Source organism: Pelophylax lessonae (assembly GCF_965119305.1).
Source record: "Pelophylax lessonae genome assembly, chromosome: 5".
In the NCBI taxonomy this organism is placed as follows: Eukaryota; Metazoa; Chordata; class Amphibia; order Anura; family Ranidae; genus Pelophylax; species Pelophylax lessonae.
The window spans coordinates 249,617,193-249,644,736 of NC_138772.1; the positions used below are offsets into that span (position 1 = coordinate 249,617,193).

General features: G+C 47.4%; 1 protein-coding gene across 1 annotated transcript in view; it reads right to left on the reverse strand.

The window, feature by feature from the left end:
- The window catches only part of LOC309556663 (polypeptide N-acetylgalactosaminyltransferase 4-like), a 662,237-nt gene that overhangs the window by 304,250 nt on the left and 330,443 nt on the right, over positions 1-27,544 (reverse strand). Inside the window, exon 5 of the mRNA XM_082259119.1 lies at positions 18,521-18,638. Coding sequence (XP_082115245.1) covers positions 18,521-18,638 — 118 coding nt within the window. The remainder of the gene's footprint in view (positions 1-18,520; positions 18,639-27,544) is intronic.

Below are 27,544 nucleotides of genomic sequence, written 5' to 3' on the forward strand. Positions count from 1 at the left end.
AGAGCGTTCCGGCCAGGGAACTGGCACAATCACTCCTCGAGCCAGGAGATCCTGCACAGCCTCCCAGAGATCTTTCAAACGCTTTGGAGACAAGTGAAGATTTGATTGAAAAAACATGTCCCCCCCCTGGCCGGGACCAAAATTCGATCTTGTACCCAGGAACAAATCAGTTCACGAACCCATCTGTCTTGAACAAAGGAAGTCCAGGATCCTGAAAGAAGCGCAGACGTCCCCCCACCCCAGAAACGAGTGAGGGCGCCCCTTCATGCTGAAGAGGACTTGTCCGCGGAACTGGGCTGACTGGCCTTGGGCTTGCCCCAGTGCTTCTTAGTCCCTCCAGAAGCTCTGAATGGCTTATCTTTTTTTTGCACCCCGGGGGCACGAAAAAAAAAAACCTATGAGCAGTAACGGAAGGTACCTGCTTAGCACGGGGTGTTTTACCTCTGGAGGATTGAGGGAGAAGAGTACTCTTCTCGCCAGTCAGACCCTTGATCAACTCATCCAGTGAGTCGCCAAACAAATGCTCTCCCAGAAAAGGGAGATCTGTCAGGGCCTTCTGGGAAGACTGGTCAGCCGACCAGCTCTTCAGCCAAACCATGCACCGGAGGGAAATCCCCCACAGTCGAAACTCTGGCCACCAGGGGAGCTGCATCCAGGGACACATCACACAGGAACACCAGGGCCTGAGCCATCCGGTCCAAAAGTTCCATCAGCTCCAGGGGAACGTCAGGATCCAAGTTCCCTTTCAGAACCTTAATCCATTCCGTAATCATCTGTGATAACCAGACAGACACAAAAAACGGTTTTGGAATAGAACAAACACGTGAAGATGGCGGGAAAGGGATTCCACCCGCCTGTCCATCGGATCCGTAAAAAAACGGGAATCCTCCACAGGCACAATAGTAGATTTGTTCAACCTGGAGAACGGGTGGTCCACCTTAGGCGACACTGTCCAACGGTTGGAAACTGTCTCAGCAAAAAGATACCGGCATTTAAAGCGCTTAGGCACTGCTAGCAAATGCTTGATGCGCCACCATTATCGCCACAATATCATGAAAAGTCTCATGAAAATGCTCCACAATATCATGAAAAGTCTCGGGACAAGGTAAAACCTTGCCCGACTTTTGGGTCTTGCGGGAACCAAAAGACACCTGCATCCCTGCCGGCGTGGGCTCATCTGCCAATTTTAAAGTTTCCCTTACTGAAGCAATCAGGGCTTCCACCAGAGTGCGTTCCCGCTCTGCAGCTGAAGACAGGTCCTCGTTACCATTTGATTGTGAGGACAGTGACCCCTCAGGTAGGGGGGCTTCCCTGGCGACCATATCAGCCTTTGAATCAGAGGACCCCACCAATGATGGAGAAGGCAGCGGCTGTTTTGGGCTAGTAACCTTTTTCATTACAAAATCAACTACTGTCGCCAGGCTTTCCAGAGCTGCTGAAATCGTGGCCAGCGACTGTGATCTGGACGGTCCAGGTGTCGCACTGAGCGGGTCTGAGGGTGAATTTACAGCCTGGGACTCCATAATTAATGTAACAGAAAAACGGAGTACTGTCACTTTAAGAAGCGCCGACCGCGGTTCCCACCGCTGACACAGCGGTCCACGGAGTCCCCCTTAAATACACACTGACAGCAGAGTATGCAGGGATATGCCCACAAAGACCCAAGTATTGTACCACCTCCAGAGAAAAAACCTCCTGAATCGGACTGTGCAGCAGGAAGAAGAATCACAGTAAGTGACATTGGCCTGGATGTGAAAGGTCACGCTGCCTGTGTAGCTAAATAAGACTACACAAAAATGGATGCCAATGCAATTAAATGGGAAGCACAGGGAAAATGGCTGCCCCATACATGTCAATGGAGGGAGCAGCATAACCCAATGGTTAATGAAGATGGAGGCTGCGTCTGTCAATAGACGATAGAGAAAATACAGTTTGAGGTTGTGAGCAAATTGGCGAAAATAACAAAACAGGATACATGAAGCATATTCTATGCCATCTTACACATTTCTGGCTTTTCCCAATAAAACGTAATATTTTCTGCAGCAAATTCTCTGGTCTCTGTGAATTTGTTACAATAATTGACTGCTTTGAGCAAGTAAGATATGAGTTCAGTGTACTGCCAGCAGTCTATAGGTTGTAGGATTAAAAAAAAAAAAAAAAAAAGTCAAGCACTGTTAAAATTTTATAAACCTTACTTTTTTTATTTAGCCTTCATAACCCTAGTAAAGTAAACATACAGTATCTCCCAAACGTTAGTACACCCCTCACATTTTTGTAAATATTTTATTATATCTTTTCATGTGACAACACTGAAGAAATGCCACTTTGCTAGAATGTAAGGTACTGCGTGTACAGCTTATATAACAGTGCATATTTGCTATCCCCTCAAAATAACTCACAGCCATTAATGTCTAAACCGTTGGCAACAAAATGAGTACACCCCTAAGTGACAATGTCCAAATTGGGCCCAATAAGCAATTTTCCCTCCCCGGTGTCATGTGACTCGTTAGTGTTACAAGGTCTCAGGTGTGAATGGGGAGCAGGTGTGTTAAATTTGGTGTTATCACGGGGGGGCGTGGTCTGCCGTGGACCAAGATGGACGCTTGAGCCAGGCACTCCGCTCCACGATCCGGGTCTATCGCAACAAGCAGCCGCAATCCACCTCGCAACAGTGAACCGCCGAGCGGATTCAAGCAGGGGAAATATCCAGGCATGTCGCAGCCGCCTGCAACCCGCCGCCTCACAGATTATTTCAACCCAGCTGCCATGTGGCCTTCAAAACATGGCGCCGACAATGAGACTGGCTGGACCCCATCCCCCAGTGATGTCCGCACACAGCGTTCCATGGTGCCTCAAGCTTCAGGGGATCCCTCAGCACCTGTCATCTGCAATGACATGGACACAGCACCAGCTCCTGAATTCCCTGCTCTTGTACAGATATCTGACAGAGGTAAGAGGCTGCACCCTGCCGCCTCACAGATTATTTCAACCCGGCTGCCATGTGGCCCTCACAACATGGCACCAACAATGAGACTGACCAGACCCCATCCCCCAGTGATGTCCGCACACAGCGTTCCACGGTGCCTTAAGCTTCAGGGGATCCCTCAGCGCCTGTCATCTGCAATGACATGGACACAGCACCAGCTCCTAAATTCCCTGCTCTTGGACAGACATCTGACAGAGGTAAGAGGCTGGCATCCTCCCCTGTCCAATCCCCTTACAAAGGCCCTCAGCCTAAAAAACAATTATGGACTGCAGACACTGACAATGACCCAGCCCTAGCAACTGTCCCTGCTTCGGATAACCCTGCTTCAGAAGCCACTCTCAAAGCAATGGTACTTACCCTCCAGAGGGACCTGCACAGGGAACTACAGCTATCCCTATCCCAAGTTCATGACCAGATAGACTGCCTAGAGGTTAGGGCTGACACATTGGAGGAAACTATGGAAATGTGCAGGGCATTTACGCCTATCACATCCATCCTCCAGGAGCGGAAGATAACATATTAATGGGGTTTCCCCACCAAACTATTGGTTACCTACCAACAACAATTGATCCCTATCCTGTCCCCTAAAGACGGGTACAAAAATTTGACCAACTGGGGGCTCATACCGCTTCCCCCTATTACACCAAACCGTGGTAAATCCCGCTCCAACCCTCTGGCCCCTTGGAACCCCTCTCCTAACAAGGACAAAGGTTGATGGCTCCCCACATGGACATCTTTAAGCCACTGCTACTGTAGATCCGACGTGGACGAAGGGACACTACTTTCCCCGCACCCACAGGTTACAGTGTGCCACGCACGCTTAGTTGTTGTTTTTATTTCTGTTTGTTGCCTTGCTTTACTGTTATAGAGATTGCCTTGCTCTCTTACTGTTTAATAGATCACAATCTTTGGATTGTAATATCACCATTCATAGCCTTTATATCACAGGTTTTATTGTGATATATCATCTTTTTCTACTCCTGCTAACTCTTTCACGGGTAGATACCTCCTTTACTCCTCCAGAGAGCATCAAAGACTGTAATCTCGCTCTTCCTCTCATACGCCTCTACTTGAGGGACTGATGACGATCAAGATCACCTCCATAAATGCCAAGGGCCTAAACTCCCCGTTTAAAAGACACATCTTATGGAATAAAGCTATATCCCAGCAGGCGAATGCCATCTGTGTACAAGAGACACACTTTCTAAACCCTCGAAATGTTCACACAAAAGATTCCCCCATTGCTTTTTTGCCAACGCCCCAAAGAAAAAAAGGGGAGTGATGATCGCTATACATGATTCTATATCATTCCTTCTTCATCATTGTGAAATTGACGATGATGGTAAATACTTAATACTATCTGCAACTTTTGGGCACATGCGTATGACCTTAGTAAATGTATACGCCCCCAATACGACCCATAAAAAATTCTACTTGCACCTACTTTCCAAACTGGCACCATACAGGACAGACCTGATTGTTCTATGTGGTGACTTCAATGACATTATCGACACAAATCTTGATACTTCCAACCCCACAAAACGCAGAACTTCCGCCTTATCCGCCCTATTGACAAACGAAGACCTTTATGACCCTTAGAGGGGCTTACATGGTGAAGAGCGGGATTACACCTTTTTCTCTCACTCCCAGCAGTCCTACTCTTGGATCGACCTCTTTCTAACCGATAAACACACTTTACAACTGGTCACTGAAGCCACTGTTGGCTCGATCACGTGGTCAAACCACGCACCAATTTCCCTTAAAATTCTTGCCCATAGAGCATCACCATCACTCACTATATGGAGACTGACCTCCTCCCTACAAATCCCGCTTATGAATCAGATTCTACACCACATTATACAATTTAAAAGACACGGATCCTTCACCCCCTCCCTCAAGAGCGGATATCTCCAAATTTCTATCTTCTGTTCAACTCCCTACCCAATTGGACTCCCTGTCAACTCCTTTCACCCCCACAGAAATCCTTACAGCCATAAAGTCGCTCTCCCTGCACAAAGCCCCTGGCCTGGACGGATTCCCCAATATTATAAACATTTTGCTCCTCAACTAACTCCCTACCTATGCAAAACCTCTAATCATATCTCCACTGGCAACATCCCGAAAGAATCCTTAGAAGCCCTGATAATTACCTTCCCCAAACCAGGCAAATCTCCTGACCATCCTGCCAATTACCGACCAATATTGAACACAGATACCAAATTATATGCGAAACTGATAGCCCAACGTCTTTCTGCAATTCTTCCCCAATTCATTCACCCAGACCAAGCAGGTTTCATACCCGGCAGACAGGCATCAGACGGCACGCGACACCTCATTGACCTCATCCAATGTGTGAAGCAGAATCGAACACCTTCTCTCTTCCTTTCATTGGATGCAGAGAAGGCGTTCGACAGGGTCCACTGGACCTAAATGGAAGAAGTCCTTTACAAATTTGGCTTGTCGGGCCCATTCTTGACAGCCATAATGAATCTCTACACCTCCCCAAGTGCCCGTGTGTGGACATCGGACATTACCTCGGACCCATTCCCAATCACAAATGGCACCCGTCAAGGATGCCCATTATCCCCTCTGATCTTTGCCAAGATCATGGAAGCTCTAGCACAGTTTATCAGAACTACTCCAACCATCTCAGGCATCACGATTGGTGATGTAGAACATCGCTGTTGACGTCATTCTCACCCTCACCAACCCCACTGACTCTCTGACGCATACCATGCAACTACTTAACCTATTTAGCTCGATCTCCCTCTACAAATTGAACCACTCTAAATCCACGATGCTTAACCACTTGCCGACCGCCCGCTGCCTTTTTACTGCGGAAGGGCGACTCGGATTCATCCAGTCACGTAGTACTACGTGACTGGAGTGCATGTGGTTTCTAGACACAGCGGGAGGCGGGCTGCGGGAGGCGGGCTGCGGGAGGCGGGCTGCGGGAGGAGCGGCGGCGATTGCTACTGCTCTCCCGCGATCGTCCAGGAAACCGATAGAAGACCCGCTTGTTTATGTAAACAAAGCCGGTGAATCTTCTCTCAGACAGGCAGGGACAGATCAGCAGTTTCAGCTAAGCCTTTAAATACTTTCAGCTAAGCCTTTAAATACTCCGGTCCCACCGGAAGTGACGCGGCCATGACCGGCCTCTGTAGGTCACTTCCGGCGCAGGCGCCATATTGCGGCTGAACCAGCGTGACCCATAGGAACTCGCCAGAACGTCCGCCTCCAGAAGGGGGCGGGCTCGGGGAGTAAGGGAAGAGAAGGGGAGTCAAAATAGCCCAAGCATCCACCAAGGGTAATGCCACGACTTGAAAATGCTCCTCAGCCACTGCAAAGAAGAGGAATTGCTGATGTCCCTCGAATATGGGGACGTGCAGATATGCATCTTTGAGATCGATGGAAGCCATAAAATCCCCCTGATTCAAGGATGCCACCACCGACCGAATGGACTCCATTCAAAAACTTCTGCACCCGCACAAAGCGGTTCCGAACCTTGAGGTCCAGGATTGAATGCACTTTGCCCTCCTTTCTGGGCACAGTGAACAGATTTGAATGGAAACCCCAAGAGCGTTCCTGTTGGGGAACTGGCACAATCACCCCTTGAGCCAGGAGATCTCGCACAGCCTCCCGCAGATCCTTCAAACACTCCAGAGACAGGTGATGATTTGACTGATCGATCTTGTACCGGGAACAAACCAGTTCGTGAACCCAATCCTCCTGAAAGAAGGAAGCCCGGGGTTCCTGAAAGAAGCACAGAAGTCCCCCCACCCCTGAGACAAGTGAGGGCGCCCCTTCATGCTAAAAAGGACTGAACGGCTTACCTTTTTCTTGCACCCCGGAGGCACGAAAAAAACGTTTGTGAGCAGAAAAGGAAGGACCCCACTTAGGACGGGGTGTCTTACCCTTGGAAGATTTAGGAAGGAGAGTACTCTTCCCGCCAGTCAGTCCCTTGATCAACTCATCCAATAAGTCCCCAAATAACCTGTCTCCCAGAAAGGGGAGATCAGCTAAGGCCTTTTTAGAAGCTTGGTCAGCCGACCAGTTCTTCAACCAAACCATGCGTCTTAAAACAATGTCCATAGCCAAGACCCTTGCCACCAGGGGATCCGCATCCATAGACATCACACAGGAACACCAGAGCCTGGATCACCTGGTCCAACAGTTCCAGCTGTTCCCGGAAAAACAGTCTCGGGGTCCAAAGACTCCTGCGACCCCCTAATCCATTCCATCACCGTCTGTGAAATCAAAACAGACACAAAAACTGGTTTCAAAATGGAACCCACCAGCACATGAAGATGGTGGGAAAGGGATTCCACCCGCCTGTCCACTGGATCTGTAAAAACTGGGGAATTCTCCACAGGCACAAGGGTAGATTTGTTTAATCTGGAAACAGGATGGTCCACTTTAGGTGGCACCATCCAACGGTTGGAGACCTTTTCAGCAAAAGGATACCAGTGTTTAGGCACCACTAAACCGTGCTTAACACGCCGCCATTGGTCATTCATAATATCGTGAAAGGTGTCGGGACAAGGGAAAACCTTGCCAGATTTCCGAGACTTGGGAACCAAAAGCCAACCGCGTCTCTGCCGGTGTGGGCTCATCAGCTAATTTTAAAGTATCCAGCACTGAAATAATCAGGGCTTCCACTAAAGCGCGTTCCCGCACTGCAGCTGAAGAAGACAGGTTCTCTTCACCATCTGACTGCGAGGACAGTGACCCCTCAGGTAGGGGGGTGTCCAGGGCTGAAATCGAGGCCAGCAACTGCGATCCAGACTGTCCGGGAGTCGCACAGAGTGGGTCTGAGGGTGATTTTCCAGTTTGGGACTACATAGTGCAAATCGCAAAAAAATGGAGTACTGTCGCTTTAAGAGCGCCGATCGCGGTATCTACCACCGATCGCAGCGGTCTGCAGGGAACCCCTTTAAACCAAACTGATAGCAGAAATTGTAAGGATATGCCCGCAGGGACCCCCAATACATTACCACCTCAGACACACTTCCTCCTGAATCTACCACAGCATGGAGAGAAAAGTAGGAAGTGATCTCCGCACAGCAGCAGGAAATGACCACACAGGAAGTGATGTCGCCTGATAGGGAAACACTGTCGAGTATAGCACCAGGGCTACACAAAGATGGACGCCCAGATGCCCATAAAAAAACAATAGGAAGCTGCAGGGAAAATTGCTGCCCCATACAAGACTTGAATGCTTTTTTCTCGTCAGTATTTACACAGGAGGGGTACACTGACCATGACTGTATGGTTAGTAGTAATACACAGGACTTGCCACTATGGCTAACAGAGGGTGAAATCAGGGAAAGGCTGGACAAACTTAACACAAACAAATCACCAGGCCCGGATGGCGTGCATCCGAGAGTACTCAAGGAACTCAGTAAGGTTATATCCAGACCACTGTTCCTGATCTTTGCGGACAGTATTAGGACGGGAGAGGTACCAGGGGAGTGGAGGAAAGCAAACGTGATTCCGATATTCAAAAAGGGTCAGAGGCATATACCGGGAAATTATAGGCCGGTCAGTCTGACATCAGTAGTATGTAAACTTCTGGAGGGGATGATAAGGGACTATATCGTAGAATATGCTAAAGACAACATCATCAGTAGTAACCAGCACGGGTTTACAAATGGGCGTTCTTGTCAAACCAATCTCTTAACATTCTACGAGGAGGTGAGCTGTGAGCTAGATAGGGGCAGACCAGTGGATGTGGTGTACCTAGATTTCGCTAAGGCGTTTGATACAGTTCCCCACAAGCGCTTAACTTATAAAATAAGGTCTGCAGGTATCGACAGCAGGGTTTGCTCTTGGATACGGAACTGGCTAAAAGGGCGTATCCAAAGGGTGGTAATAAACAGCGCATACTCAGACTGGTCTGAGGTAGTAAGCGGGGTCCCCCAAGGCTCAGTCCTAGGACCAACCTTGTTCAATTTATTCATAAATAGCATTGAGGACGGGATCAGTAGTTCGATATCAGTTTTTGCTGATGACACAAAATTAGGCAGGGCAATAACAGCACAGCATGAAGCAGATATCCTACAGAATGACCTAGACAAAATAACGGAGTGGGCAACGACTTGGCAAATGAGGTTTAACGTAGAGAAGTGTAAGGTTTTGCACTTGGGGACTAGAAACATTAAAGCACAATACACGTTAGGAGGGGAACCCTTGGGGGAATCAAGAATGGAGAAGGATCTGGGAGTCATGGTTGATGATAGACTAGGCAACAGCTTGCAATGTCAAGCGGCGGCTACCAAGGCTAGCAGAATATTAGCATGCATAAAGAAAGGGATGTTTTCCAGAGATAAGACTATAATCCTTCCACTTTATAAAACTCTGGTCCGACCGCATCTGGAGTATTCTGTCCAGTTCTGGTCGCCAGTCCTCAGAAGGGATGTGTTGGAGCTGGAGAGAGTACAGAGAAGGGCAACTAAACTAATTAGGAGACTGGAGGACCTTGATTATGAAGAGCGTCTCCAATCGCTTGATTTATTCTCCCTGGAGAAGAGACGCCTAAGGGGGGACATGATAGCAATTTTTAAATATCTCAATGGGGATCTCAGCTTAGAAAAAAAGCTGTTCAGTCAAAGGGATTGCATGAGGACTCGGGGGCACACAATGCGATTAGAGGAGAAGCATTTTAACCTCAGGCAACGTGGGGGGTTCTTTACTGTTAGGGCTACAAGATTGTGGGATTCTCTACCACAAGAAGTGGTTTCTGCGGGTAGTATGGTGGCTTTCAAAAGACTATTAGACGTACATCTCAAAGAACAGAACATTCAGGGGTATGTTAGATGATTACAGCCACACACACCTACACAGGTTGAACTGGATGGACTATTGTCTTTATTCAACCTCCCCTACTATGTAACTATGTAACTATGTATGGGGAAAAAAAAAATCGCATTGCCCACATCTAAGATGGCAGCAGACCGACACATGAAGGCCTCAGGAACCACAACAGGGACCAGCAAGCCCAAGGTACATTGTCACTCCCCCTAGAGCGCCCCAGACACACAGCCCCTGCAGGGACAGGGAGAGGGAAGGACACACAGACAGGTTAAGGGCAGACAAGGGGGATCTCTTGGTAGGTACAAATCCCATTATCCCCAGGGGAGGGCCCACATCCCCCCAAGGCCAGCAGGGGCAAGGGGGGCACAACTACTTACCATACAATGGACCGGGTGGGCTCCGCTCTGGGCAGACTGCCTTCCACCCGAAGTGGGGGTACTTCCAGCCAATGGGTACGCTGCACCTCAGGACGTTCCAGGTCGATGCGTCCCGGCAAGGCATGCGCTCGCAGGCTCGTCCCCCTCCGGACCAGGGAGCAACGTCATGGCTAGGCCTAGGTCAGAACTATAAGCTGCTTACGCTTGTAGGCCAGACTGGGGGGACCATAAGGATCTAGATTATCCAGTGCGAAGCCCCAGCAGGCATCCTTGCTTGTAGATCGCCAGCAAAATTCTTCCCTGAACGCTAGCTAGCAAGTGAGCAAAAGGTAAATAAAAGAAAATATTCTGAAAAGAATAAAAAACTGAGACCGGAGTCCCAGCAGGAAACCTAGGTCCTACTCCTCTTCTAGACAGAAACAAACTGATGTGCTGGGTTATGCAGTGGGGGTTTATGCCTAACGGGACAGCCCCCTGGGCATGTGTATTCAAATTTTACTGCCTAGACTACTCCTGATGGGAGGAGCATAAACCCACTCAGCTCATGGAGATAAGGCTGCATCTGTCGATGGACAATAGAGAAATCCAATGTTCTCTTTCGTTCATTGACGGACACAGCTCCCTATCTTCATGTCTATATGGGACGTCCCAAAGGAGTGTCAAACATGAGGGGTGGGAACAGTAATAAAAAAACCTTCCCAAGTCTAAACATAGACAACCAGGTAACATGGAGCTCAACTATCAACAACTGGAGCTCACCTGAAAAAATATAAAACACCCTCAAAGAGGACAAGTCCCCTAAACCGCAGCATGCAAAACCTTGCGGCCCAAGGAAGTATCTGCAGATGCCAACACATCCACCTTATAAAAATTTGTGAGCAAACCTGCATCACTGACGCCGGATTACGGAAGGCCCAGGAGGCACTAAGCACCCAAATCAAGTGCGCCTTAACAGGGAAAGGAGGAACCTGACCCCTAATGGAATAAGCCTGAACCACAGTCTGTCTGTTCCATCTGGAAATGGTCAGAGCAGAAGCAACCAGCCCTTTGCACGGTCCACCTGTGAGGACAAATAGGGAGTCTGACTTTCTAAAAAATTCTGTAGCTGCCAGGTACACCCTTATTGTCCGAACCACATCCACGGAATGCAAACCAATTTCCTTAGGATGCTTAGGCCTGGGACACATGGAAGGCAACACGATTTCAAATGAAAAAACGACCTTCAGAAAGGAACCACCTTATCCTTGTGAACCCCCAGGTAAGGTGAACGACAAGACAGCGCCGCCAGCTCTGACACTTTGCATGCAGAAGTGATAGCCACCAAAAAGGCAACCTTCTGGGATAACGTAAGCAGGGGAACCTCCCAAATATTTTCGAAGGGAGGCTTCTGGAGAACCGACAACACCAAATTGAGGTCCCATGGCGGCAACGGAGACTGCACTGGAGGAACCAAGCGTCTTACTCCCTGGATAAAGGTACGCCTTGAGAAATGTGTGGCCAACGGACGTTGAAAGAAAACCGCCAAGGCCGAGACCTGGCCCTTAACCCCTTAAGCCCCGGAGGATTTGGCTGCTAAAAGACCAGGGGTTTTTTTGCGATTCGGCACTGCGTGACTTTAACGGACAATTGCGCGGTCATGCGACGCTGTACCTAAACAAATTTGACGTCCTTTTTTTCCCACAAACAGAGCTTTCTTTTGGTGGTATTTGATCACCTGTGCGATTTTTTGATCATGCGCTATAAAACAAAAAAAGAGCGTGAATTTTGCAAAAATAACAATATTTTTCACATTTTTTTATATGAAATTCCCCAAAAAAAAATGTAAAAATCAAAATTTTTTAACATTTTCGGCCAATTTGTTTTATGTTACATATGTTTGGTAAAAAAAAAAAAAAATCGCAAAAAGCGTATTTTGATTGGTTTGCGCAAAAGTTATCACGTTTACTAACAAAGGGAAAGATTTTTGTCATTTTTGGTTTTTTTTTTAACGCGTAATAGCGGCGATCTGCAATTGTTTTTGCGGTACTGTGACATTGCGGCGGACAGATCGGACCCTTGACTGACATTTTTGACACTTTTGGGGTTACCAGTGACATTACTGCAGTAATCAGTGCTATACATATGCACTGTTACTGCAAAAATGACACTGGCAGGGAAGGGGTTAACTGTATTGGAGAGGGAGGGGTTAAGTGTGTCCTAGGGGAGTGATTCTAACTGTAAAGGGACATGGCTATTGGTGTAAAAACAGATCAACGGTTCTACATAGTAGAACCGTCTGATCTTCATTTTTACACCAGGGAGAATGACAGGCGGCTTGTTTACATAAGCCGCCTGACTTTCTCCCTTCACCGGAGCGATCGTGAGTGACCGGCGGACGATCGGGTCCGCCGGTCACACGCACTGACTTGTCAGTGAACGAGCCGGGCGGGCGCGCGCCCGGCCGCAATTAGCTCACAAGTCAGTGACAGGCGAGTGACGTACCCATACGTCACTCTGCCTGGCCGGGGCTGACCGCCGCAGTATATAGTCGTGCGGCGGTCGGCAACCGGTTAATGGTATTCAAGGCCAGGCGCTGCTCAACCCCTCATTGGAGGAAAGCGAAGATCCGAGTCACCGAAAAGGAGCGAGGGTGAACCCTGAGGGATTCACACAACGCAACATACAACTTCCAAGTACGATGGTAAATCTTCCTAGAAGTAGATTTCCTAGTTTTTAACAGTATATAGGAATCACCAGTTCAGACAACCCTCTATCCTTCAGCACTAGCCAAGCCGTCAAAGCCAGCCACTCTAAAGCAGGATGGAAGATTGGTCCTTGGGACAGCAGATGTTCCCTGAGAGGAAGTCTCCGAAGAGCATTGGCGACCAGCCGTACTAGATCGGCGTACAGAGACCGGCGAGGCCAGTCTGGAGCCATTAGGATGACAGGAATGCCTTTTGCCTTGATCTTGTGCGGGAGTATTGGCAGAAGCTTGAGAGGTGGAAAGGCGCAAATCAGACGATACTGATTCCAAGGAGCCACTAATGCCTCTGTGGTGTCGGCTAGAGCAGTGGTCCTCAACCCTGGTCCTCAGGGCCCACTAACAGGCCAGATTTTAAGTATAACCTTGGGGAGATGCAGACTAGAATACTGCAATCACTGAGCAGCAAATGAGATCACCTGTGATGTAATTTAGTCATCTTGCAAACCTGGCCTGTTAGTGGGCCCCGAGGACCGGAGTTGAGGACCACTGGGCTAGAGGATCCCGTGACTGACGAAAACTTCTGCACAGTCCTGTTACATAGTTTGTGAGGTTGAAAAAAGGCATCAGTCCATCCAGTTCAACCTATGATGTGTGTCTGCTGTTAACCGTACATTGTATACCCCTGTATGTTGTGGTTTTTAAGGTGCCTATCTAATAGTTTTTTTAAACTATCGATGCTCCCTGCTGATACGACTGTTAGCGGAAGAGAATTCCACATCCTTACTGCTCTGATAGTTAAGAACCCCTTATGTATTTTAAGGTTAAACCGCCTTTTCCACCCTCAATCGTCTCTTCTCCAGAGAGAATAAGTTCAGTGCTTGTAGACTTTTCTCATAGCTGATGTCCTCCATCCCCGTAATTATTTTTGTTGCCCTTCTCTGGACTCTCTCCAGTTCCAGCACATCCTTCCTGAGGACCGGTGCCCAGAACTGGACAGCATACTCCAGATGTGGCCGGACCAGAGTCTTGTAGAGTGGGAGAATAATCTCTATTTCTGGAGTGAATCCCCTTTTTTATACATCCCAGTATTCTGTTGGCTTTGCTTGCAGTGGCTTGGCATTGCATGCCACTGCCAAGCCTGTCGTCTACCAGTACCCCCAGGTCTTTTTCCATCCTAGACTCACCCAGAGGTTTCCCCCCCAGTGAGTAGCTTGCTTTCGTGTTTCTGGCACCCAAGTGCACTACTTTACATTTTTCAACATTAAACCTCATCTGCCATGTAGTTGCCCACCCCATTATTTTGTTCAGGTCCGCTTGTAAGGTTTCCACATCCTGCATAGAAGATATTGGCATGCTTAGTTCAGTATCATTCGCAAATACTGAGATTGTGCTAGATATCCCCCTCCTCTAGATTATTTATGAATACATTAAACAGGATTGGCCCCAGGACAGAACCTTGGGGGACCCCACTTTCCACACCTGCCCTATGGTCCATACCTACCTTCCTTAGTTTGTACAGTAAGCGTTTGTGGGGAACGGTGTCAAAGGCCTTTGCAAAGTCCAGATACACCACATCCACAGGCTTACCTTTATCTAGGTAGCAACTCACTTCATCATAGAAGGTTAATAGATTGGTTTGGCAAGAACGATTTTTCATGAATCCATGCTGATTACTACTAATAATACCATTTTCATTACTAAAGTCTTGTATGTGGTCCCTTAACATCCCCTCCAAAATCTTGCAGACTACTGATGTTAGGCTGACCGGCCTATAGTTACCTGGGATATATCTCTGCGCTTTTTTAAATATTGGTGCCACCTTGGCTTTTTTCCAATCAGCTGGCACCTGTTGAGGCGAGAGGCCAACAGATCCACCTCTGGAGTACCCCACCAGAGACACAACTGATGAAACACCTCTAGATAAAGCGACTGTTCCCCCGGTCCAACGCCTGTGGACTGAGGTAATCCGCCTGCCAATTTTCCACCCCTGGAATGTGTACAGCAGAGAGGACTGGAACAATTGGTTCTGCCCACCTTAGAATGTCGGCTACTTCCCAAGTCACCTGGAACCTTCTTGTGCCCCCTTGGTGATTGACATAGGCCACGGACGTGGCATTATCTGATTGAATCCGTACTGGACACCTCTGGAGACGACTTGTCCAATGATCCAGACAAAGTCTGATCATTTGGAGCTACAGTACATTGATCGGTAGCATTGACTCTTCTAGAGTCCAGACCCCCTGAGCACCCTCTGTGCTGAGGACACCTCCCCACCCAGACAGGCTGGCATCTGTGATGACGACCATCCAGTACAGGGGAAGAAATGATTTTCCCTGACGAAGTGCCAGAGAATGAAGCCACCAAACCAGGTAGCCCCTTGTACTCAAACTCAACAGCTCAACAGGATCAGATTGTCCAGAGACTGAGGATCCTTGTTCCATTTCACCAGAATCTCCTTTTGCAGAGATCTTGTGTGGAACTGTGCAAATGGAACCGTCTCGATGGTAGACACCATCGGTCCAGCACCCGTATGCAAGTCCGAAGAGATGCTGGACAGCAGAAGCTGAATTGCCTCCTGCAATTTCTAAAGTTTTTCCTGAGGAAGAAACACTCTGGCCAGAGTCAGACCCGGATAGTCCAGACTTGTGGATGGAAGCAGAGCTCCTTCAGAGTTTGCAGAGTAATCTTGAAGTTGTCCAACAGAGAAGCCGAAGACTCTGCTTGCAAAAGCAGATTGTCCAGATACCCTAGTACCGCTATCCCCCGCTGACGCAGCAATGCTAGCACCGGGGCCAATACTTTTGTGAATACTCGAGGAGCGGAGGCGAGACCAAAGGGTAATGCCACAAATTGAGAATGCTCCTCACCCATGGCAAAGAGGAGGAATCGCTGGTGGGCGGCACATATTGGGATGTGAAGGTGGGCGCCCTTAACCACTTACAGACCGCCCACTGTAAATATACGTTGGTAGCAGATAGCTGCCATAACCCCCGTATTTTTTTAAACAGCGGGCGGTCCTCTTTAATATAAGGGAGGTCCCAGCAGCAGAATCACCGTGGGATCACCCTTATGGGCGGCGGGAGAGGTGCCCCCCCCCCCCCCCCGGTCGCTTTGCCAGCTTACTGGACCCGCCGGTAGACATGAAAACGATCTGGTCCGCTCTCCTCCCAGGCAGGAAGTCGAGTTAAGGCAAGATTGCCCTCACTCGACTTTATGGCCTTGGAGGACCGGAGCGACGTCATACATCGCTTCCTACCCAGGGATTTAACCACTTCAATACAGGGCACTTTCACCCCCTTCCTGCACAGGCCATTTTTCAGCTTTTAGCGCTGTTGCGTTTTGAATGACAATTGCGCGGTCATGCAACACTGTACCTAAACCAAATTTATGTCCTTTTTTCCCCACAAATAGAGCTTTCTTTTGGTGGTATGTGATCACCAAATAAAAAAAAGACCGAAAAGTTTGAAAAAAAAAAAAAAAAAGTTTTTTTGTTTATGTTATACAATTTTGTAAATAGATACGTTTTTTTCCTGCACTGATTACCACTGATGAGGCCGCACTGACAGGCACTGATGGGGTGGCACGAATATGCGGCACTGATGGGCAGCACTGATAGGCAGCACTGATATGTGGCACTGATATGCAGCATTGGTGGGCACTGATAGGCGGCACTGCTGGGCACTGATAGGCGGCATTGATGGGCACTATTAGGCGGCACTGATTGCTGGCACTGATGAGCACTAATAGGTGGCACTGGTGGGCAATAATCGGCACTGGTGGGGGGCACAGATAGATGGCAATAATGGGCACTGGTGAGCACTGATAGGCGGCACTGCTGGGCACTGATAGGCGGCATTGATGGGCACTGATAGGTGGCACTGTTGAGCACTGATAGGCGGTACTGATGGGAACTGATAGGCGGCATTGATGGTCACTGATAGGTGCCACTGATGGGCACTATTAGGCGGCACTGATTGTTGGCACTGATGGGCACTAATAGGCAGCACTGGTGGGCAATAATGGGCACTGGTGGGGGGGCACTGATAGATGGCAATAATGGGCACTGGTGGGCACTGATAGGCGGCACTGCTGGGCACTGATAGGCGGCATTGATGGGCACTGATAGGTGGCACTGATGGGAACCGATAGGCGGCACTGATGGGCACTATTAGGCGGCACTGATGGGTGGCACTGATAGGCGGCACTGGTGGGGGGATCACTGATAGATGGCAATGATGGGCACTGGTGGGCAGCACTGATGGGGAGGGCACTGGCGGGCAGCACTGATGGGGAGGGCACTGGCGGGCTCCCTGAGCCCTGATTGCCATCCCTGGGGTCATGGTTGAGCATCCCTGGTGGTTCTAGTGGCACCCCTCCCCCCCTAATGATCTGCAGTGGTAATCAATGCTCCGATTACCAGTGCAGACCCTCCCGTCAGGAGAGCTGCAGATCTGCTCTCCTTTAGTCCGATCAACGGCTTTTCCTGTGTACTATGTGACCAGCTGTGATTGGACACAGCTGATCACATGGTAAAGAGCCTACGTCAGTCAGAATGACACGCCGCATCACCGATCGCTGCTCTGCGCGTCCCCCGCATTATCCTGCCGCCGTCATACGACGTCCGGTCAGGATAATGCAACCACTTTCCCGCTGTCAATTGCCTATAGGGAGGGCGGGAAGCGGTTAAAGAACCCATTTTTTTTTTTCATCATTACAAAAAAATTACTTTTTTTTTCTTTTTTAGTGTAGATGTGAGATTTGAGGTCTTTTTGACCCCAGATCTCACATTAAAGAGGTCCTGTCATACTTGATTCTATTACAAGGGATGTTTACAATTACTAAATAATAGATAAAATAAATAGGAAAAAAAAATCAAAAATTAAAGCACCCTGTCCCCGTTATCAGAAGCGACCACTGTCGGGGGCACATTACAAATTGCCACGCATGCCAGAGTGAGAGCTAAGTTTCTAGCACCAGACCTCCTCCGTAACGCTAAACTGATGACCTACAAGGAGCTTTTCAAGTGTCGCGTACATAAACTATAGGGCACTAAAGTTTGTCACCATTTCACATGCGCACACAAATTTAAGGTTTGACTTGTTGGGTATCTACCCATTTTTTTTGGTAAAATATAAAAGAAGAGGTTGAACCAAGTAATTTATTGTGTTTGTGTGCACTAAAATGAATTTGTGTATTTTTTTGACTGAAAAATTCCTAACCTAAAAATTTGAACTACCACAATTTTAATCTCTAGTGTCTGCTTTTAGAAAATATATAATGTGTTAGGGGGTTTATGCAATCTTCAAGCCTAAAATAATTTTTTAAACATATGTGTAAAAAAAAGCAAAAGCAACTCTGGCAGCGAAAGGGTCAAACACCTCCTCAGCTCCATTTTATATTATTTTGTATGTAGTATTTTTATTTTATCTTGGTCCCCTGCTTCCTGTTCTCTTTCTGGAGGGGATTCTCCATCCCATTTATGTGTAGAGAAATCTCTAGAAAAAGCACATGGGAGTAAAAAATCTGCTTTTTAACGGGTCACCAAGAAAGACAAGAGGTGAGATGTAGCCAAAGAGGACAGTGCACTAAACGTAACTCAATAAAATATTGCATGCAATATGTTACACAGTAAATAGTCATTGCAATGTAATTCATACTCACTCTAAATGAAAGTTCCAAGTTTTCTCCTCCCCAAACTTCCATCCCCATGTCATAAGTTCCAAGGTATTCAAAATATTTCTTACTTACGGCAAACAATCCACCAGCCATGGTAGGAGATCTATAATTAAATAGTTAATCGCATTGTAAATATCAGAATCACATTTAAAAATAATATTTAAAAATTAACATTTGAATCATACTTCATTGACTCTTATGTAGGGGGTCTTTTTCCCAATTATGAGCTCCACTTTACTAAACCTAAAACAATTTGGGGTATACCAATTGGAGTGTGTGTCTATGAAAATAATCTCCAAACCTTAAGCCCAGGTACCCAGTAGTCAGCAGGTTGAGCGAAAAAAAAAGTCAGCTCCGGGCAGAGCCGCTGTACTAAAGATCTGATGTTAATACAGCAATCTCCCCTGCTGAGATGTTGTGTTCTGACATGGGGATGCCCACCCATGAGAGCGTGGATTGGGAGCTGGTCTTCTGCTGGTTTTGCAGCATGCAATTTCGTCAGAAGCCAGCTGAACAGCCGGCTTCTGCCGGACTGGCTGGCATACAAATGGGCCGAATGTCGGACAGTTTTTTGTGAACCAACCAATGTCTTCCGACCATCGGCCGCTGTGTACAGGGCTTTAGGCAAAAAGTGGATTTTTGACTTACCGTAAAATACTTTTTTCTGAAGTTCATTGACAGACACAGCTCCATATTCTTCTTGACTATTGGGATATGCTGCCCCCTACAGGAGTAGGACACTAGGCAGGAAAAATCTTTACCACGCGTACGGGGCAGTTCCTGCAGGCATACACCCACTCACTCAGCTATAGGATTCAGTTTTGTTGCAAGCACTGTTAGAGGAAAAGAAAACATCTCGCTCAGAAATAGAGGGGCAGGTGCTGCGTCTGTCAATGAACTTCAGAGAAAAGGATTTTACAGCAAGTCAAAAAACAGTTTTCTCTATCGCTCATTGACAGATGCAGCTCCAAATTCTTCTTAACCATTGGGACGTCCCAAAGCAGTATTTGCATGAGGGGTGGTAAGACAACGCAGAGAAAGAACGTATTTCCCTAAAGGCTAAACTTAGCCAACCAGTGAACATGGAGCTCAACCAAGAACAACTGGAGCTCACCTAGAAACACATACACCCTCAAAGAGAATATTTTCTCTTTTAAACAGCAGCCTGCAAAACCTTGCGGCCAAAAGAAGCATTCAAGGATGCCAACACATCTACTTTGTAGAATTTTGTGAACGTGTGCACAGACGACCAAGTTGCCGCCTTGCAAACTTGCATTACTGATGCCGGATGGCGAAAAGCCCAAGAAGCACTCAGCTATTAGAATGCGCCTTCACAGGGAAAGGTGGTACCTGACCCTTCAGTGAATAAGCCTGTACCACCATCTGCCTGATCCATCGGAATATGGTCGCAGCAGAAGCAACCAATACCTTTCGAGGTCCTTCCGAGAGGACAAAAAGAGTCTGATTTCCTGAAAGATTCAGTAGCTGCCAGGTAAACCCTAATTGCCCAAACCACATCCAAAGTCCAAAGAATGTAAGGCAATTTCCTTGGGATGCTTGGGCTTAGGACAGAATGAAGGCAGCACAATGTGGAAAAACACAGCCAAAGCTGACACTTGTCCTTTAATGATATCCAAGGCCAACCGCTACTCAACTCCTCTTTGGAAAAAAGTAAAAATCCTAGCCACCAAAAAGGAGCGGGGATGCACCTTCAGCGATTCACACGTTGAGATGTACGATTTCCACGTACGATGATAGATCTTCCTGGAGGTAGATTTTCTAGCTTTCAACAGTGTAGGAATCACTGAGTCAGAAAGACCCCTATCCTTCAATACCTGGCTTTCAACAGCCACGCCGTTAAAGCCAGCAACTGTAAAGCAGGATGGAAGATCGGCCATTGAGACAGCAGACCTTCCCTGAGACAAAGTCTCCAAGGAGCATCGGCGACCAACCTTACCAGATCCGTGTACCAAGACTGGCGAGGCCAGTCGGGGGCCACCAGAATGACCGGAATCCCTTCCACCTATATTCTGCACAGAAGCCTCGGCAGGAGTTTTAGCAGAGGGAACGCATAGATCAGCCGATACTGACCCCAAGGAGCCACCAGTGCGTCCGTGGCGTCAGCCACAGGATCCTGAGACCTGGCTACATACCTCTGTACCTTTTTGTTGAGTCGAGAGGCTAACAGGTTGACGTTGTATGTCCCCCACCGGACACACAGCAGGTGAAACCCCTCCGTGTGTAGGGACCATTCCCCCTGATCCAAGACCTGATGACTCAGATAATTCGCCTGCCAGTTCTCCACTCCTGGGATATGCATGGTGGAGAGGGCTGGAACAAAATTTTCTGCCCATTTCAGGATCTCGGGTACCTTCCGGTCCACCCAGACACTCTTGGTGCCCCTTTGATCATTGACGCAAGCCATGGCCGTGACATTGTCCAATTGAATCCGAACTGGACAACCCTTCAGACGTTTTGTCCAGTGGCTCAGGCAAAGCTTTATCGCTCCGAGTTGCAGAATATTGATCGGCAGTCTGGACTCTTCCACAGTCCAGGTTCCCTGGACACACAGCTTCCCAAGCACTCCTCCCCAGCTGGACAGGCTGGCATCCGTGGTTACCACGGTCCAATACAATGGGAGGAAGGACTTGCCCTGGCCTAAGGCCAATGAGCGAAGCCACCACAGAAGAGCACTCCTTGTGCTGTGACTCAACCGAATCATATTGTCCAAGGATTTTGGATCTTTGTTCCACTTGACAAGAATTTCCCTTTGCAAAGGTCTCGTGTGGAACGGAGCAAATGGAACCGCCTCAAAAGGTAGACACCATCAGACCTAGGGCTCGCATGAAAGTCTGCAGAGAGGACAGGTTGCTGGATAACAGCAAACAAATCTCCCTCTGCAACCTTTGCAGCTTTTCCAGGGGAAGAAATACCCTCACTGAAGCTGAGTCCAGAGTCAAGCCCAGATAAACCAACTTGGAGGTTGGGACTAGAGCAGACTTTTTGAAATTGAGAGTCTGGACAATAGACAGATCGCCCACCAGAACTGAGTGGGAATCCGCTCCTAAGAGAAGATTGAGGTCCAAGATAGGACACACTTGCCTTCTTTCCTGGGCACAGCGAACAGGTTTTAGTAAAACGCTTGAAAGCATTCCCGAGGGGAACCGGCCCAATCACCCCTCGTGACAGCAGGTCCTGTACTGCCCCTCGTAGGTCCCGCAACCGATCTGGAGATAGGTGGAGATTGAATGGAAAATCTTGGAGGGGGGGAAGCTTGCTCTCCGCTTACCCGACCATGTCTTCCTGGAACCCCCAGAATGGCTAAGATCCTTTCTCCTGCATGCCGGAGGCATGAAAGGGCAGCCTGGGGGCTGTAAAATAAGGCCCCCATCTATTATGTGGTGACTTACCCTTAGTAGATTGAGGAAGAAGAGTAATCTTCCCACCTGTAAGCCTCTTGATCAGTTCATTCAAAGAGGATCCAAACAAGCGGTCCCCCGTAAAGGGGAGCTCCAATAGAGACTTTTTTGAAGCCTGATCCGCAGACCAGCTTTTAAGCCACACCATATGTCTAATGGCTACCCCTGCCATGGATACTCTGGCTACAAGAGGGGCCGCATCTAGCAACGCATCACATATACCATTTGGACCATTTGGTTCGTTAGCTTTGCCAGGCCCGGAGGGAGCGGTTCTGTTTCCAGGTCACTTGTTAGTAACTTTACCCATTCCGTTATGGTCTGGGACACCGACACCAGAGTAATCACGAAGATCGGTTTAAGTATTGAGCCCACTATCACATGTAAGTGGCGGGACAGAGACTCAATCCTTCTATCCACAGGGTCTTTAAAGACCGGAGACTCCTCCACCGGGTCTACAGTAAATTTGTTCAGTCTGGAGACAGGATTGTCTACCTTTGGTGGAACAGTCCATTTTGTGGATATCGCGTCCGCGAATGGATTGCGCCTCTTAAAACGCTTTGGCACCACTAACATTTGTGTGAGGTGCCTCCATTGGTCAGACACAAATTTGTCAAAAAGTTTCAGACAAGGGGAAACCTTGCCTGACTTCTGGGATTTGCGAGTGCCAACATTTTTTGAGTTTCCTGCACTGACACTATAATTCCCCCCACTAGCGTGTTTTACCTTGCGGCTGCAGACGAGCATATGTCGTCCTCACCATCCGAGTTTGATGACGCAGAACCCTCAGGGTAACCTGCGTCCACATCTACCTCAGAATCTGAGGATACAGGCGAGGCAAGGGAGGGCATGGAGCGCTTTCTACTAGTGGTATTTTTTTAAAACCAAATCTACTTTTGACACCAGGTTTTCCAAAACTGCGTTAAGGCAGACGGGTTGCGACCTGGAGGTCCCCGCAACCACAACGAGGGGATCTGTAGGTGAAACTTGTTCCTGGGACTCCATATGAACCCTGGAATAGTGCAGTGTCACTTTAAGAAAACTAAAAAAAAAAAAACTGACCCACACGGCTGCACCAGCAGTACTACAAGTCCCAGCCACTAGTACTGCAGATAGCAGGGTGAGAGAGACCTACAGGGACCCCAATAGACATACCACCATCCGATATGGAGGAGAATAGAATCGTCCTGCTGTGAAGAGAAACGATCTTCACAGGAAGAGAAAGTATCTGGGTCATCACTAGAGTAAAGGCCTAGCTGCTATCTGCTGTTCAGCTTTCGCGGACTCCGAGAAAATGGCCACCCAATGCATTCCTATGGGGAAACCACAAAAACATGGCCACCCATGCATTTCAATGGGAACGTCAAAAAAATGGAGCTTAACGATTCTACAACAAAATGGCGCCCCCCGGGCATCATGCGGTCTCCAGGACCCCCTGAGAAGTCCAACGATCTAGTGGCATTGGGGGGCCACCAGGATTAATCCCCCCCAGCAGATCCACATAGTAGCATTGGCGCGTCCCCTCCCCCTCAGGACCCCCGTTGCTGACTGAGGTAGGGACCTCTATGATGGTGGGGAGAAAGGCCCTGGGGGAGCCTGGTACATACAGAGAGGCAAGGGGGAATGGGGGATACCCAAGGGTCTGACTTTCCAGGGGAGGGGCCCACGTCCGCCCCGAGACTGCCAGAGCTATGGTGGGGGGGACACTACTCTTCATACCAATGACAATCGGGTGAGCGCCACTCCGGACAGACTACCTCTCCACTCAGGGTGGGGGTGTTGACGGCCAAGGGGCATGCTGTGACTCCGGCCGAACCAGGTCGTGTGCGTCCCGGCGAGGTGTTTCACTCACGGACCAGCCCCTGTCCATTGAGGCCTAGCGTGGGGCACACGCTCACTGGCCAGACTGGGAGACCTTAAGGATCTAGGATATCTAGTCCAAAACGCAGTCGGCTGTTGATTGCAGTTTTCTCAGAAATATAACCAGCTAAAAAATTAAAATTTTAACCACGGTTCCCTTTAAAAATAAAGAACAAGCTAAGACCGAAGTCCCAGCCGAGAACTAGGTCCTCCTCCTAAACTAGGCAGAAACAAACTGAATCCTATAGCAGAGTGAGTAGGTGTACGCCTGCAGGGACTGCCCCATAGGCGTGGTATAGATTTTTCCTGCCTAGTGTCCTACTCCTGTAGGGTTCAGCATAACCCAATGGTTAAGAAGAATATGGAGCTGTGTCTGTTAATGAACGATAGAGAAAGCATCTTTTTTATATTGAAATTCCAATACTCCTGGCACAAAGATTATTCACATTTGTACATTGGGATTATGAACGAATACTTGCGTTCACATGCGGCTGCAGTTAGCTGCGGTAATAAATTCTTGCCTTTTGTATAGCAACTGCTTACTTATTTTTTTCTTGCGAATCATTGTGTTTATATACAGATAGCTGCGGTACATCGCTCCTGGTTGCTGTCAACTTTATTTTTCCTAAATGCATAAAACCGTATGTTATGAAAATTTTTCTAAATGCAGTGTGTTAATGGGGCCAAAGGGATGCATTGTCTGAATTTAGCTGTGGTAAATAAGTTCCTCTTTCCGCAGCTAAAAGCTGAATTCTAACCGTTCGTGTGAAAAGGGCTTTAGGCATTTTTTTCTTCAGCTTGTATAAGCAACTCTATGTTGGCCAATTTGTCCACGCACAATTGGGCATTTACAGGCATATTTGCCGAGCAGAGTTTTCAGGCTGAAAAAAAAACAATAATAAAATAAATAAACACACACCACAAGTGTGTTTTTGAGAAGAGCCTTCAGGCAGAAAAACGCTTTACACGCATAAACGTGGCAACTGTACATTAAATATGTGTAAAAATGAGCAGAGAAGAAGGTTTTGGAAAAAAAAAAACCTTATAAAAGCAAATGCCCATAAAACTCTCAAACTCCTGTGCAATATGAGCCACTAGGAGTGTATTTTTAATGCTGCTTTTTCTGCCAGAGCCATTTTTCAGCCACCTAGTGTGCATGTGCATGGACCCTAAATATTAAATAACATTTAATTTGTATGTAAAACACAGCCTAGATTATTAAACAGGTAAGACTGGATTTTTATTTATTTTTACCAGACATGGGAGTAAGTCACATATGTGCAAGTCACAAGCAAGTCTCAAGTCTTAACCTTCAAGTCTCAAGCAAGTCCCAAGTTACTGTGGCGAAAAGCAAGCAAGTCAAGTCGAGTCCCTGCTAGAAGTCAAGCAAGTCAAGTCAAGTCACAAATCAAGTCAAAATACTGATCAATCCCATTTCCACCTTTAAGAGCCGGTTCACACTACTCCGACTTGGGACACGACTTGTGTGCCCTCAAGTCGCCCCAAGTCTCTTGTCATCACAAATTCAATGTAAATGAATGAGAGCCGTCTTAATATGCACTACTGAAGTCGCTCCGACTTCAGAAAAGGTTCCTGTACTACTTCAAGGCGACCTCTACCCGACTTGTGCACATAGATTTCAATGGGAGTCGCTCCTAAGTCGGATCCTTATCTATTTTCAACCGACTTGTTATCAGACTTTCCAGGAAGAAGAAAAAGATTAGCCAGGCATTCCCCACAGACAAAGTCACCTATCATTTAAGTCTCTTCAAAGTAGTGTACAAGTCTCTTCCAAGTCTCTAAACAAGTCTCTTCAAAGTCACGCTAAAAAGTCGCTCCTTCATGGGGCGACTTTCTGGTCGCGGTATTGTGAATCGGCTCTAAATCAGTTAAAAGTCAGTGGTCAGGAAAGGTTTTGTTTTATTTTCAACATTAACAAAACTGCTTAGTGCTTTTTTTCTTGGCATATTAAAGAAACACTTTGAATGCCCAAACCGCTCAAAATCTTTCGTCCAGTCATGTTAAAGCGGAGTTCTGGCCTCAAAAATTTATTTTCGATAAAAATACCCCCGGGACAGTCAGGGCTTGTGCATTTTAGCAATGATAGCCTCTGAACTATCCCAGGGTTCACATACCTTTTAGCAGAAATACTTACCTTGAAAATGTCTTGTCCAGCGCTGCCATCTCAGGTGTGGGCAGCTGAAGCCAGAGCGTCCTCTTTGGTGTCCTCTTCGGTGACGTCGGAGTCCCAGAATGCCCTGCTCGTCATCCCTGCACAGCTTCTGGGCATTCCCAGAAGCTGTTTAGCAGGTAATGACGCGCCTACACTGGAAGTGACGAGCAGGGCTGGTGCAGACGCATTGACTCCTGGGAGCGATGACGTTCAGCTCCCAGGAGTCAATGCAAGCAGGAAGAGACGGTGCAGGCCGCAGCCGCAGAGGGAGGAAGTGGAATGAAGGTAAGTATATTTTCTTCAAGAACAAGGTAAGCAAAAAAAAAAAAATCGTGATCCAATTCTTTTTCAGGTTACTTAGAGCAAGCGGATGTCAAATTTTCGTTTTGAGGCTGGAACTCCACTTTAAGTATTTCCATTGTTAAAACAGCCAGTGTCCTAAAAATCATAACACACTGAGGTGTTTTAAGTGACTGTGGTGTCAGAAACATAACAGGCACATTCATTTTGCTTTAACACATCTTGAGGAAATGCAAATATTCAATTACATAAAAAAATAAAGTCATTTCGAGTCATATGTCTCAAGTCAAAGTCAAGTCTCAAGTCATGAATACCAAGTCAAAGTCAAGTCGAGTCTTTTATTCATTTTAGTCAAGCAAATCTCAAGTCCTCAAACTGGTGACTTAAGTCAATTCATGTGACTCAAGTCCCCCACCTCTGATTTTTACTAACTGGTGACATGGATTCTTACTCATTCTCTGGATTTGTGACACTGAAAAAAATAGATTTAAAAGGAATTAAGTAAAAAACAAAAAAAAAAAAAAGCTATAATTACAGTAAAGACCACAATGACCGTATAATTAGCCTAATGAGTCATTTACTCAACCAAACATTGTATTACTGAAATAATTGAAAGAAAGTCCTTACAAAGGAGTGGTATCTCTATGAACAAATAGCCTGAACGTAATTGTTAGCACAACTCTGCACTTGGCAATATAACCAGTAAAACTGGAAGGGTGACTTGCAGAATTATTTTAACACCACAAAAAACTATAAATAGCTGTGTAAAAGAGTTAATTCGCACCACTTCAGTTTAGTTGCACTGATTAGGCTCAGGGCACCAATGACGCGATGATAGGCAGAGAACACATGGAAACACATACTCTGCCGATCACATAGTACTGGGCATGCGCGAGATGTCGCGCTGCATTCACCGGCCTCCTCCCTCTCGAACCAGGAAGCAGGGCAGACATTTCCCTACTGCGGCCTCGGCTGACCCGGACAAAGATGGTGGCACTCTGCAAACAGTATATAAAGTAAAATTTTATGATTGCCTAACTGTTATTAAACTGTATAAAACCGGATTAGCTGATGAATGAAGGGCGGTGGATCACTGTTCGGGAGATATTTAAAAAAAAAAAAACTATTCTGTGGCCGGAACTCCGCTTTAAAGTAACAACACTTTTACAGCTGAACTTTGCTCTCCAAGTGAGAATGCTTGCACTGCATCTCCCTACTCCTCCACAATGGGAAGACACAATAGGAAGACACAGGCATCCG